Source organism: Colius striatus, chromosome 8 (genome assembly GCF_028858725.1).
Source record: "Colius striatus isolate bColStr4 chromosome 8, bColStr4.1.hap1, whole genome shotgun sequence".
NCBI lineage: Eukaryota > Metazoa > Chordata > Aves > Coliiformes > Coliidae > Colius > Colius striatus.
The window spans coordinates 4,068,345-4,084,138 of NC_084766.1; the positions used below are offsets into that span (position 1 = coordinate 4,068,345).

Sequence of the window (15,794 nt, forward strand, 5' to 3'; positions counted from 1 at the left end):
AGTCCTACTGAATAAGTTCCTTATTGTCAGAAGTTATTTTGAACCAAGGACCTCACTCAGATCAGCAGGAATGAGTAAAGCTCGTTCCTCCTCTTACAAAAATCACTGACTTCAAAAGCTAAGGAGGATATTCAACAAATTCAGAAGGAACTGAAGTCTGGGCATTACTATGTTTAAATAATCTTGCCCATTCATAGATCTATATTGCAAACAGCTCTCCTTTGGTTTTGAAAACATTTTTAAGAAAGAATAACACCTCAGGAAAATCACTGTTATTACCAAAGAATAAAAAACAGGGAAAAAAGGTCACTATTAATGTTAGTAGTTGTAGTTGTGCAGCAGAATTAATTAATATTTCTGTTTCTAAGGACAGTAAATACTTTCTAAACAAAGTTGAGAAACAAAGCTGGAAAATGAATCAGACCAGCTCCATCCAAAACATTGTTACAGTTAGCAAAGTGGTCATCTGTGCACTAATACAACTGGGCAATGTGATAGATGATATAATGAATACTGTACTCAAAAATAAGACAGTACACCAGCAGTTCTGCAGTTAATTACTGTTTACCTACATCAACACATATTCCCTATTTCTCTTTCCTAAAGTATAGTTGATTAAGGTTCCTGTTTTGCTGGTAACAGCACTCAGTCATAGCACAGGACCCTAACCACAATGTTCCTAGATTAAACACAACCACAGAAATTCCGCTGATGCAAAGCCTAAATATCATCTTTCACTTGAACTTGGAACAGGAGAGGCTCCTGATACAGTGACGTGTGGGTTGGTCTCTACATATCACTGTAATACAAGTAAATGTCAGCAGCCATTAAGAATAACTATCAACTTATAATTACTTGTTTGGTGTCTTTTATTTTTGTGGATTTATTAAACACACTGCACCTTATCTCTCCCCCATGAAACACTCCTCATGTTTCTGCCAGAGTCTAAATATAGCTGAAGGATTAGTCACAAACATTTTCCTCCGCTTTAAGCTCTTTCCAACATCTGTGCAAAATCCTTCCTTCCTGTGAGCCCTGCCTAAGCCTCTGCAGTTTGTTGGAAAATATTAGAAAGCAGTGAAGGAGAGACATTTTCACCTGAACACCACACAATTCTATTTCATAAGGCAAAAAATACTGAGTAAAATACATTTCATCTCCAATTAGAGAAAACAAATAAATCCTTGGCAGAGTACAGTCTTCTCATACCATACTGTAAAATTTTGCTTTGCCTTACTACTTCCTTTCAAATATAATTAATAGGGTTTTTGATATTCTAATAATTATCTATAATATCTCCCAGACTATGTTTGTCTCTGCCTCTATTTTTGCATTTTTTAGCTTTTTCCTTGGGATGTCAGTGTTGGCAAAAGCCCTGCTGCCCATTGTGTAAATAACATATGCTGCTTTAATCATCATGTCTCAGCCACTAATTGCAGAAGAAACTTCAATTTATAGGTTAGGATAAACTTTTTTTTGCTATACTAGGGTAAAGAGGACAGAATTGCTCCTCTAATTGCAACAAACAAAGCATTGCCCTTCCTACCCTATCAGTTCCTCATATTGTCAGCAGCTACTTGTTATTAATGCCAAGCACATTACAATGCCTCTAGATGAATTTGCTCCTTGGGGTTTTATTTCACATCAAGACATATCATCTCAAACACTTTTGCAGGGTGGTTTTTTTTCCTATACTATCATTTCAAAGCTAGTAATAATGTACTGAATTTCTTGTCTCACTTCACCAATTCAGTATCATTTATCCTTGGTCTTTACATTCACAAACTATGATGTTGAAAGTTGCATTAAAACCTTAAAAGTGAATGGCAAGAAATGCTAACACATCTTAATTCTAGAAGGTTTTTAACCATCCCTTAGCAAAACAATGTTGCAGAAGCTGGTCAAAAGCATACAACACAGTAGAAGAGTTTAAGGTAATAATAACAGTTTAAGGACACTGTATGTCATGGAAATCACTGCTTGAATTTAGGAAAGTAGATTTTATTTAGTTAAAAATAGATGTCTTGAGACTACCAGTTTAATTGCCCTAACTCTTGCAAAATTACTCAGATTGTCCATTAACCACAAGTGCTCAGCATCCTGCTTTGGGGGTGATTTTTTGGAGAAATACTCATAATGCAGAAATAGAAAGTTTCCATTTTAAAGTATGTTGGCACTGTAACAGAAAAAGCACCCACACCACATGAACTCTTGTTTCTGATGGTACCTAAGAACATGCTGAAAATACGAGCATTTCTCACTGAAGTTAGCAGTAGCATTAATAAAGCAATTTTTTCATGTTTTGCTTTCTAAAAGCTAAGTTCATGCAAGACAATAAATAAAAGCCCAGGTGCTCACGTGGTCAAATTTATGTCAGTTGTAAGTAAAAACTTCTCTAAAATAAATGACATTCTGCTAATTTCCTTTTAATTTGACTCAGTCATTTCACAAAACCGTGTTTTCCAAATGATTTTGATCATTTCAGGTCACTAAGTAAGATACAAAAGAGAGAAAAGATGTCTTTCTATTGAAGAAACAGAAACAGAGAGACATTAAAAAAACATTTTGAGGCACTGACAGTTTTTAAGTTAAATAAATTATGTTAGTGGTAGACTGCTGGGGATTAATCATCTGAGTAAATTGAAACAATCATATAAGGAAGTTTTGCTTTGCAGGCTTTCTAATAACCAACAGAACGTTAACAGATATTTGGGCATTCATAAACAGAAGCACAGAGATGATGATACCTAATCCAAGTGTAGATTTTGCACCATGGAAATGCTATTTCAATGAAGAGGTCAGCCTTAGATAAACCATCTCTGAATAGACTGGGATTAATGCAGTATCCCCTCATTTATGGATCTGAAAGTTTCCCATCACTCCTGAAGAGGCTTTGAGCATTTATCCAAAATCCCTGGAGTTTCTGGAGCTTCTCCATTGATTGCCATTTCTTTTGGTAAAGCTATTCTGTTGATTAAATGCAAACCTATTGGATATTCTGAGCTCTCGAACAAATTAGTCTCCTTCGCCATAATGATAATATTCTAAGCTGCTGGACTACATCTTCACAATCATTTGATTTCTTTACTTGACAAGAATTGGATTCCTTACAGTCACACAGCTAAAGACAGTGTGAGAGTTTTACAGCAAAGAGTTGAGTTTAAAGATTTAGGGTTGAAGAAACAGCTGCTTACCATGAGGGTGTGAAAACCTCAAGGATCTATTTCTCCACCACTACTAATTAACATAACAAAGAAATGGAGTTCCTTGCACATAAAGCCCTCACACATGTATCATCAACTGGTGGAGAGAGCACAGCATTTCAGAACAGATTTGAGCTTACAGTAATTATTGGAAGCTGGGTTCTATACTTCACCTGCAGCACGTTAGGGAAGAATGAAAGGCAATGTGTCTGCAACCACGAGACATGAGAATGTTCCTTTTGTTTTCCTTCCATGTGAATTTTCATTCAGAGCTGTGCTGCTTCTGCACAACTTTTATATATGAGTAGCACAAAGAATCAGTGAAAAGCAGGAGGATACTTCAAGTATTTTAATTTTTATTTGGATAAAAAGCTAATGACAATTAAAATAAAGGCAAAAAATTGAGTTTTAATGTTTTCTATGTGAAGAAGTATGCTTAGTTCACAAAAAACCCTCTAAATACAGCCACAACGATTCTTTCTCAAAATACTTTTTAACTGCATTCTCTTGAATGAATTTCTGTTTTTTTCCAAGGTAGCAGAATATGGAGAGACTACGTGGAAAGAAATAATGTTCCATCAGTGCAGAGCTTTGTATTTCATTCTGGCTTTAATTTATCAGCACACAGTCTTGCTCAGATATTTCAAGCATATCAAGACATCAGGTAAAATCTACTAATCACAAAGCAAAAGATGATGACATTGATCAATCATTCATCAGCAGAAAAAGGTTTTAAGCACAAGGAACAAGTGTTTTGTTTTTTTTCCAGAAAAGAATATCATCTATTACCACATGCCTAAGCCATTTATGTTCTGTAACCAATGCAACTAACTCAGTATGTAAGAAAAGGTCTTACCTTGTTTTAAGGATATTCAGAAACTGCAAAATTTCTGAAAACTGTATCAGTCTGAGGGCTCTTAAAAATCTTAAACCTGCAGTAAAAGGGGAAAAAAAAAAGAAGCTCTCCAGTAAAGAATAATTAAAAGCATAACATTTTGCTTACAATGACAGCAATCAATGAAATCAACAAAATGCCAAATACCTTTGAAATGTTCTTCCATATTTAACGGTTCCAAGATCCTTACCAGGCCTTATTCAAATTGTTTTAAACTTATTTCCTTAACAGCTGTAGTATCGTGTGAGAAAGCCTTAGTTTATGTAGGAAGTCATGGAATGAGATATACAGGTTGAAAGCTAAGGGGAAAAAAAACCTCACTGCAGTTCTGTGAGGAGTTCTAATGTACAGGTCCAGACTGTCAAAGACACAGAGATCTGAAACTCCTCAGTCATCCAAGCTCTCACACTGCTTACTGAAATACAAGAGATTATAGGCAAGAGATCAGATAACCTGGATGAAGTAGACTGTGTATATGCCTGATTAAATTGGTAAATCTTAATGACGTAAAGCCTTTTATTGTAATAACGCTGCCTATCTCCACCCTAATTTCAGAAACTCAAGTAGGAGAACAGAGAAACGACACATCCTCTCCTAAAAATGACAAATCTACTATACTTCTTTCCATCAGACTGTAACTGTAGGAATAGAGGACACTTTGACTATTAATTGACTATTTCTTACAACGAAATAGCATTTTTGTGTTGAAATGGGGCTGTGTGAATAGCAATAGCCAGACAACTACAAAGCCAGTGAGTCACACACAGAGTGTGCGTGAGAGAAAAGAGTATAGAAGATTAAGGGCTTAAATTATTAAAAGAGACTTATACTGATAGCAAATAATTTGGCTGCAGATTTTTGAATAAAAGTATATTGTGTATTATACACATGCACAGCTTATAAAATTAAAATAGGGCTTTGAGGATAATTTTTATTGGTTAGTACAGCCTGGAGTTACATAAAAGTTGTGTAACGTGGTGTTGTGACTGTTACAGTTAGGTCCAGGGCAGCTTCTTCTCATACATTCTCTTTATTGACTTTTATTTTATCCAGTTCCAGTGCTATAAACTATTCTTTATTTCTAGACACTAAAGGAAAGACAGGTCCTGGCTAACATATAAACCTGGCCACAACTTTCACCATCTCAGTGGAATCAAGAGGTTTGACTCCAACACAACAGATGTGTTTAAAGCAGGGCTTTACTTCCACAGTATTCTTAGGAAGTTGGTTTTTTCACTCTTGCTAAGGCTCATAAGTAGCCTTAGCAAAGTGGAAAATTGCTCCTATTACACGGATATAAAGTTTATTTTTAATCACTGACTATGAGGAACTCTGAAGATTAATCACTACTTGAAAACTGGACTTGGAGATCTAGACAAAAAGCAATAAAATGATGCCTAATAATTATAAACTTCAGATCCACTTGCAGTTACAGGATGGTCAGTGTTGAAACTGAGAGACATGTCCCTCTGTTCCTCTTGCAGTAGCTCTCACAGTTGCTACTCCTATCCAAAGATACTGGACAGTAATGGAGAAGACCTTATTAACAACTTCAAAAGGTAATCTGAACAAAACAAAGAAAAGGATCAGATAATGTCAGGGTGGCAGCTGGTGGGTTTGAGTAATCACATTTCCAGGTACTCACAGTGTCTTGTTCTCAGGGTCTGAGCTTATAATCAGCAATGTTTGAAGGCGAAACCTACTATCCCTGTAGTGTTTACTCCCCGTAACACTATTAACACAAAAGGTCAGTCAAGCCAAATCTGTGTAGCAGGGCAAGTTACACTGTACAAAGCACCAGTGTTCATACCTCCCCACTAAGTTACACCCTGCATAGACTCCGTGTGCTTCGTCTGTTGGCAACATCCACTAACACAGGCTGAACCCAAGCGAGGGAGAAAGAGGAATGCTCATTCTCCAATAGTTATTTCTAAAGCTTGACTATGAAAGAGATGAGAGCTGCTGTCATTGAATGAAGCTGTTTGGCACTCTAAAACATTTAATAGCATTGACTGCTTGACCCTCTAGTAACTTACATACATTTTGCAAGACTGCAGATAATTCAGAGGTTTCAGCCTTGTTCTTCAAGCAGACTACAAAAAGCTGATGCTGAGAATAAACTGAACTCAGATGAAAGGACTTTGTCCCTAAACGTGTGATTATTTGCATCACCTTGAACTTACCAAGGGGATAATGCATCAACTGAATAATTCCCAGAGGAAAACTGCAGAAAGCATCTCATTCTGGTGCTGGTATTGATGGCACATGGGAGCACGCTTGCCGTCATACGTTCATCGGTAAACTGATGACACAGTAAACCTCACAGCAACAACCTTGTAATGACACTGTTGTCAAACTAAAAACAGCCTACATTTTTCATCAGGTAGCTTACCATAAACTCACATAAGATGAAAATTAAACTAAGTTAAATAGAAAATATTTTGATGGGTCCAACTCAAGATTAACTATTGACAAAGTGTCTGTTAAAAACAGTCTGCCCCTGAAACCTGACAACACGCAATTAGAAACACGGCGCCTCACGCTATGCTCCCTCATTGTTTACAAATCAAATCTGACTCTCAACTAAGTAGATTTTATCTCTTCAAGGCCCATCAATTCAACAGAAAGAGAAATTTGTGATGTTTGTTTACCATAGAATTATAGAGTTGACCTCCAGAGATCATCTAGCCCAACGTCCCTGCAGAATCAGGGTCACCTAGATCAGGTCGCATAGGAACACATCCAGGCAGGTCTTGAAGACCTCCAAGGAAGGAGCCTCCACAACCCCTCTGGGCAGCCTGTGCCAGGGCTCCCTCACCTCACATTGAAATAGTTTTTTCTTATATTTAAGTGGAACTTTTTGTATTCCAGCTTCATCCCATCACCCCTTGTCCTGTTGCTAGCTACTATAGAAAAAAGTGATGTCCCAACCTCCTGACATCCACCCTTTAGATATTTGTAAATGTTAGTAAGATCTCCCCTCAGTCTCCTCTTCTCCAGATTAAACAGCCCCAGGTCCCGCAGTCTTTCCTTGTATGAAAGAAGTTCCAGTCCCCTGATTATCTTGGTGGCCCTGACCTGGACTCTCTCCAGCACTCCCCTGTCCCTCTTGAGCTGAGGAGCCCAGAACTGGATACAGTATTCCAGATGAGGCCTCAGGCACTAACAAAAATATCCCCATTTTCCCAAAGCTGTCTCAGCTATCCATACAAATATGTACACCTCTCTTTCCTTATCAATATTTGGGAATGTATTTCATACATCTGAGGAAGAAGGATTTCTTTTAATATTAAATAACTACTGAAATGTTTTACATTTAAACAATATAATAAATATTTGTTAAATAGTCCATTTCTTACATATGACTGTAAAGTCTGTTCTAATTTTGCACATTTCACAGGATCCTGTCAGAGAAAGTTAACTGCATACTGCTAAACTGAATACTCAGGAAATACCTGTTGTTTTGTCTTCATCATGCCACTCACCTTTTTCTTAGCAAGAGGTTTTATATCAGAATTTTCTAGTGGGATCTGACTGAAACAGGAGATAATCTTCTATACTACAATTTATACCAAAAAAAAAGTATAAGAAGATTTAGTTCACTTAGAAAATCTCTTTTATCACAGGAAAAGACAGAGGTAAAATGAGCGATCTCTTCAGCTTGTCAGTATTTTGTTTCTAAATGGATGACTAAAGTATGCCTCTGAGTTGCAGTGTATTTCAGCTGCAATGCCAGGATAAAGCTAAAAGACTTCTAGACCAGAAAAAAAACTTTTATGATTATCCAACCAGATTCCTGTAACACAATAAAAGGCAAAGTCTTTTAGTCAATAGCTTCTGTCTCTAGTACAATAATTTGAGCTGTAGGTATGAAGATTCAAATGAACTCCAAGTACACTAAAGGAATAGTTTCTCACTGTGAAAATATTTGCTTAGCTGCCTGTGTTGCCTGTACAGCGAACATTTTAAACTACACTGAAAATGGAAGTTATGAGTCTAAGGTGTTCTGTTATTTTTGCCAGGTAATTTCCTGGATATTTTGTGTGCTGTCATTTTATTTCAGATTCTGAATGTTCAACCTGTAATCTGCCAAAAAACCAAACAACACATAACAAAACAATAATGACAAAAAAAAACCCAAACAAACAAAACAATAAAAGAGAAAAAAATCTGAACGACACCTAACTCCCAGAAATCAAAAGCCTGCCTCTAAAATCCTATACACTGAGCTTAGATGTGAATACTTGACATATCCAGACATTTCAGGTCAATTTTGAAGGGTCAAGAGGCCAAGTATTACCTAAAAAACTGAAATAATAGAATAGTAGGGTTTGGAAGAGTGCCTTAGAGATCATCTAGTCCAAATTCCCATGCTAAAGCAGGTCCACCTAGATCAGGTCACACAGGAACGTGTCCAGGTGGGTCCTGAAGACCTCCAGAGAAGGAGCCTCCACACCTTCCCTGGGCAGCCTGGGCCAGGGCTTCCTCACCTCAACAGTTTTTCCTTATGTTTAAGTGGAACTTTCTAAGTTCCAGCTTCATCCCATCACCCCTCGTCTTGTCACTAGATACAATAGAAAAAAGGGATGCCCCAATATGACAGCAATCAATGATCTGTGCAATAGGAAATGCAATACTATGTTGGAATCCTGGGCTAGATCTAGATTACAACAGGAGTATTTTTATTCATTTCACTACATACATGTTCAGTTCTGTGAAGTGAGGGGCAAATGCTCTCTAGCTATCGCTTTCTGACTCACCAGCCAGTGAAATGGATGCTTTAGGCCAGAACAGTGATATAAACATAACCAATAAACTATGTGCCAGTAGCAATTTGATTGCAGTAGAAAATCATTCAAAACAAACGTTATTTTAAGCTTTAACTTTACAATCTTAATGGTGCTGAAATATATGGTGTTCCTGTCTGTCAGACAGTTTTGCAGTCTCTCTGCTGAACTGATGCTTTCAGTGCTTTCAGCTGGATTCATATACAGCAGCATCGGGATTACCAGCTCCCCAAAAAAGAACATTTATGATTTTCCATCTATATAGAGGAAGAGAAGGAAATAAAAAAACCCCTAAACTTATTTGTTTTTATTGAGATTGTATAAAACAGAAACATGAATTGGATACTTTTTCAATCTACCAAAACAGCATCAAACATTCAATTATCTCTCATCAATGAGGTACGTAATCCCCTTTTTTACTGCCATATGTTGCTTTTTCTTGCTTATTGATAATAATATATCCAAAATATTGCTGTAAGAGTTGAATACACAGAGATTCTATACACCATTTCTATTCCTGACAAACCAATCATCCATGTGTTAAAACAGTATCTTCATCAAATCTATTCAATAGACACTTCTACCTTAATGAAATGTAAGAGCATATGGTTTACTGAAGACTAAACACATCAGAATCCATATTTAGGAAATCACAACCTTTCCTGAGACACACATACTGCAGAGGTAATTCCTAGGATTCAAAATAACCCTGTCCTGAATGCCTTCACACAGAGCAGCAGAGAAACCTCAGATTCCACTCCCTGTAGGTAAGTTTGAGAACAAAAGCTCAAAGCGCAAGGCAAGCAGCAGCAGCACAGGAGAAAAAGAATCTGCCATTCCTTACAAGCAACCTAGCCAAAACATTTTGATAGATTTCCCTGCCTCTGTTGCACAAGTGTACAAGGAAGGAAAACAGCCCACAGCACGAAAAAATTAACCTGATAAACCAGAACAGTAAAACTGCAAGTTCAGAATCTACCTCGGTTCCAAGCTAACGGCTTTCAAACAATGCTGCATCAAAGACTTGTTAATAAATCTCTCTGTGGCATATTAATTACTTCTAAACCTGTTAAAATAGCTACAGCATTTTGAAAAATACTTGAATAACTCCACCATTGCAAGACACTGCATTCCATCCTTCTACAAGCAAGTAATTCAATAACGACTTCATTCTAGGTGAACACTGAATCCCTTTGATGAGATAGCTGAGAGCACATTATAGCTGGTGAGTTTGGGAAGTAATTTTTTCCTATAAAGCAACTGAAATACTGCAGTGTTATTCTGAAGTTTACAAATGACATATTTCTAAAGATCTAGCACCAGAGAAAAGAATCACAAAGTACAGTTGTGAAGAAACAGAGTTGGATCTTACCCCAGTATGAGCCGACCCTATAACAAGACACCAAGGAGTTTCGAAAAGTGTGCTGTTCTTCCTTCTCAGGGATACTATGTCCAGCTTTGACACGATATCCATTCTGGAATAATTCTCCAAGAGATTTTTTACGCCTTCTAGTACTTCTATAGGTTTCTGTACGCGTGCCCCCTGAAGGGTTGTGGTACACTAACATCTTGCTTGGAATCATGACTATGTATCTTCAGCTTCAGGAGCACTGCATGTAAGTATTGTTGTCCAGTCTTCAATCACAGCATCCACTAACAGTGAAGACAGTCATATATTTACCCTTCTTTCAATATCATCATGGAGAAACAGCTGAGAGTTCTTTCCCTAACAGGACTTCTCTCTGGAAGCAGATTTATTTAACTGGACCCAGGATAACGCTAAGTTCACCTTTACATGGTGTCACTAAAAGATACTTCAGTATGATCTAGACCATTTCTGTCAGCATGAAGCAAACAGAATTAATTCAAATGCAAAATTCAGCCTCACAAGACAGACTAAGAGTATCACAAACTAGATGGGCGAAACAAATAGCAGAAGCAGGCAGGCAGTGCAGATGCTGCTCTGATCCGTGATGTATTAGAGCTTAAAAGCCATCTTCTATCCGGATATTACCACATAAGCTCCTTTCAGATACACTAAAGAACCACACCCATTGATCCAAAACCCACGAATGTGATGCTGTTCACTTGGAATGAACAGGTTCTCTCATAAGGAATATAGTTCTTGTAGCTCATGCACGTAAAAAGAATTGTTGACTGTGCATTATTTTCTTTGGCAACTTGACATGTCTGATTTCTGGCTAGAGCTGGTATGCAGAAGGCAGAGGTCACATAACCAGTCAATTCTTATGGGATTTATCTCAGATGAAACAAAAAAACACAAACAAACACAACATCCCATCGTCTAATCCCAGTTAATGACAGAAATACTACTGGATGGAGAAAAGAAACCAATTTAGCCATCACGCAAGAGCACGAAGAATAGAGTGCACTTGTTTTCTCAAGCAGATTCACTCTGTGAATCTTCACAAAACTGGATTGTTGTTGGCAGCTACCATCTCATGTAATTAGAAAAAGATCTTTTAAATGAAAGGTAAATGGGAGTTATAACCTTCTACTTTCTTGCTTTGAGCATAACATACAAACTTCATCTTGAAAAGTTATCTTCACTTCAAGGAATATGGCTTATCATTCCTATTTTTTGTCCCTAAAGAAGCCACAAAGTTGTATATGCCAAAAATATATCAATACCATCTGGAGTACAATGCAAAGCAGACACAAAAATAGACTGCACCATGTGCTTATAGGAAATGTACAGGATCTCAAATCATATTGGAAATGTTATTAAAAGCTGACAATAACAAATAGAGCAACGAGGAGAACAGTACATACAAATTTCCACTTCTGTGACTCCTTTACATTGGAACCTTTACATTCTTAGGAACAACTTGGTCACGTTCCCACTGGTCACTATAGCAAAGTTCTACTCAGTCTAGTGGGAATAGTTTTTGACTCTTTATATACACTTGCAGACATATATATCTCTGAGCACTTGAATCATTCCTCTCAAACTGGAAAGACTTGAGAAAGGTGGCACTTCTCTGTGTTACTATATACATCTACAGCTCAAATCAGAAGAATGTCCTACTTACTTTTTGCTATATAAGGCATACTATTTTTCTTTCTTTTGTATTTCACCTTGCATAGTATTGTAATCTTGTTATTATCCAATTTTAAACCTATCATTAGTGTACTTTGTATTTAGCATGGTTGCAGAATCCATTTACCTTGCGAGCCTGGAATATCTCTAAATGAAAAGAGTATCCAAGTAATAAATAGTCAGAGCCAAGTTGTTTAATTTACATAACCTATATTTTCGGTTTAGTTTCAATAGTATTGCTTGACTCTCACAATTCCCTGGCATAGCCAGATTTCTACCAGTTTCCCCCCTTTTTTCTATTGGTGCACTGCTAAATCTATTGCATACATCAAAATCCAACACGTTAATTAAACGGCAAAAACTGGAAAGAAATCTAAAATAAGCCTTTTCCACAAGTTAAAAAAATTGCAGCATTAGCAGGATTATGACATATTGTGTTGAGAAGCATCCTCATAAAGGTGTTTGCATTACTCTCCTGTGCAGACACTTCTGCTTTCCAATGGAATGAGTGTTCGCATTCTATTCGAAAACCTGATTATGCAAGACAGCTTATCCATTTTCAGCAAGAGTTGAGTGCTGTACAATCTATAGTATCTATTACTTGGCCAAAATATTCATATGAGACATAGATTTGGATTACAGAAAATTGTTCTCTGGAGGCTAAACTATTTCTTTCTTCAGTTGTCAAGAAAACTACCCTTTAGCTATCCCGTCATCTCACTCACATGAGCATCTGAGTGAAAGTCTGAAGTCCAATTAAGCAAATTAAGATGAAGCCATTAGGACAATGGCACTGTTTCCAGTGTTTCTGTACCTTTCCTACCCACGTGAAGGACACAAGTGATAGTTTCCTGGTCTGAGGTAGACTTAAAACCCCTTAATATTCATTTGTTCTCAACAGCTCGAGGATGACTTGTTACAACCTATTGTACCCTCAGTGAAACCAAGCTATTTAAAGAATAAATTTTCCATATTTTCAAGATCAGTGTATCCTCGGAGCATATCACTCCATAACCCTCCCTGAACTTCTCACAACAATGGTTTGATTTACTTATGGAAGCATTATCACAACTAAATGACAACTTGCCTTCAATGTCCATCTGAATGTGAAAATATGCATCCCAAACAAGCAGGAGAAGAAAGCAAGAGTTCTCAGCAGATGAGCTCTGCTTTGGTTATGCAAGAACTAGGCACATGTTATATCATCTTGGAAGAGGGCAAGAGAAGAATAGATCCCTGGTGCAGACGACCAACCTAGTGAGTAGAAGCAGGTATCAAATTATTGTCCTCTAAGGCACAGGTTAGACAGGGATGTGTGATGTGCTGTGCTTTAGTAGGATAATGCCTGTTTACACTTGAGCCCAGAAACACAACTGAGAATAAAACACGGAACACCAGGAAACCTGCCAAGAAGAAATCTGCTGTGGGGAATAAATCCTGTCACCATACTCTCCTTGAAAATTACTTACTAATTTATTTTACAGTAAGGCACCACAGACCATTCCACATCTTCTTTCCTCTCTTTCAGGTTGCTACTTCTGAAATTACAGTGTAAAAGCCATTAGCCCCTACAATTCTTACTGTTCCTGTTTCAAAAAGGGCAAAATATTAATCATAGAGCAAAAAATAACCTAGTGTCTGAATATATAAGCTATGTAGGCTGACCACAACCACATTTCGGTACAGCTTTGTAGCATTGTCTCTGAGTTACGACAAAACCAGAACAAACTAACATTCATTCTGCCAAGCACTTACTGCTCATTAATCTCACTAAATGATTGAGAAGGTCCATTTACTATCCAACCCTGAGTTACTGAAGAAATGCACGTAGTCTCATTACTTGTTTTTTAATCTCCTAGTCTCAAAGTCTTCAGATATTAAACCATTCACAGAAAGCTTGGCACTAAAAATAACAAAAACCAGTCGCTAGATATGCAACCATTAACTTTGCTGCTTTACACCACTTCAGGCAATGACTATGTCATATTCCATAAAACAAGCAGAGATATAACCAGTATTGAATGAACAGCAGATCTTCACATAAAATCAGGGTGTATTACCTTGTAAACATCATATTTTATAAAGGAAGTATCATCCCACTGAACTGATGGTGGTGTCATTCTTAATAAAAGGCTGAAAGCATGAAGGAAAGGATAAACATTCAAACCTACCTCATGGAAAAAAAGAGCTAGGGAGAATAGGAATTTAATTACTCTCTCATTTTTCTTTTTTGTTTCATCTCACAGTTGCCTTTTAGATACTGAAGCCCATGTTCAAAAAGGATGCAAAAAGGATTATGTCTTTTTTAATTCCTTGATTTTTAGAGAGTAAATTAAGTTTCCTGATTATGCTTCTACAATCAAGATGACCTATGAAACAAGAAGTCACACCTCTGCAAGCTGACCTTGCAGAGAGGTGGCACTGAGGGTTGGAAACTTGGGGTTTGTTACTTAAAGTGTCCATTACAACTCAATACTAAGTAGCTTCGCTTCCTGAAGAATGTCAAGTTAGCATCTTGTATAATTTTCCCTGGCATTTATCAGGAACAAATTGCACTAAAATCAGGAAAATGCTATTCTGAGAGGATGTAACAATGGGGCAGGAGAAATGATAAGAACAAAGACAAAGGAAGGACGAAGACCAGCTCTAAAGCCTGACTCATGCTGCAGGACATTGGTTTAAAAAGAGACTTGCAATTCGGCCTGTCTTTGCTCTTGTGAGTCACAAGGCACAGGCCATAACTGCCAAAGAAACAACGAGCATACTATGAAATAAGACTTGAAAAGGAGTCCAGTATTTCAGTTCTAATCAACAGATATGATACAATACATCCTATCTATTGAACCTCCTGTAGCCTTCAAACTGCACAAAGAAAATATTTGAAGAACAGATATGAGCAGATGTATACAGGTATATTAAATATGAAACACTTATGGAAGTGGTATACCACAAAATCCTACATGTGGTTATGATCCAAGTAAAAACCAAATAAACTCTGGTTTTGGACCAGATAGGTCCAAAATACATATGTCTGTTCAACAGAAGTGATGCCCATTTACTCAGTGTATAGGATGATTTCTTGCACGTTATCAAAGATAATGGGGTTTCAAATGCTTTTTGGAAATACAGGTGCCATGTAGGTCCACACACCATTTATCAGTATCCCTTATTTCACCCCATGTCAGTCCTTAAAATTAATCTTCACCTATCCAGTATTGTATCATGTTTAAACACAAAGTCTAAGAACTGCAGGTGAAAGTTCAGCACCAAAACTGAACCAAGCATAAATCCAGTAAAGTGAGCAGCACTTAAAAACACTTCAAATTCATGTCAGACAATCTGTCTGTGAACTGCCTACTGAGAAGCAAATTCTCAGGGAGTTTCAAGTGCACACAAATACTTGCACTAGGAGGTCCATGGTATTAAAATCATTAAGAACAGATAAGGAAAAGTTTTATGCACTTATCAGGGTACATTAAAACAAGTGTCTAGAAAAGTAGTGGTCTGATGTTTTCCTAGAGATGCTGTTTCTCCAAATGTATGTAGCACTTGCTGTTTTCCACTGAATGTAACATATTCCTTCTATGATTTGCCCTGTATGCAACTGTATATCATTTTCTTTAGATGGATTTCCACAGCATGAGAAAATCCAGATGAACCTATCTTGGGTTGGTTTTATTTTCTAGATTTTTCTAGATGCAGAACCATCCAAACTCAGTGTTAATATGAAATGTAATGAAAAACAAAAGCTGAGACGACACTATTTTCATTACAAATGATCCCATCTCATTTGGATTTATACTTGCACTATTCTACACGTGAACTCAGATGTTCATTGGCTGACACTG

General features: G+C 37.2%; 1 protein-coding gene across 5 annotated transcripts in view; it reads right to left on the reverse strand.

Moving 5' to 3' along the window:
- KCNMA1 (potassium calcium-activated channel subfamily M alpha 1) overlaps positions 1-15,794 on the reverse strand; it is a 445,131-nt gene that overhangs the window by 159,880 nt on the left and 269,457 nt on the right. For all 5 annotated transcript variants that reach the window (XM_062000705.1, XM_062000701.1, XM_062000702.1 and 2 more), the window contains one exon: positions 4,060-4,135. In XM_062000705.1, the coding sequence (XP_061856689.1) occupies positions 4,060-4,135 (76 nt within the window). The remainder of the gene's footprint in view (positions 1-4,059; positions 4,136-15,794) is intronic.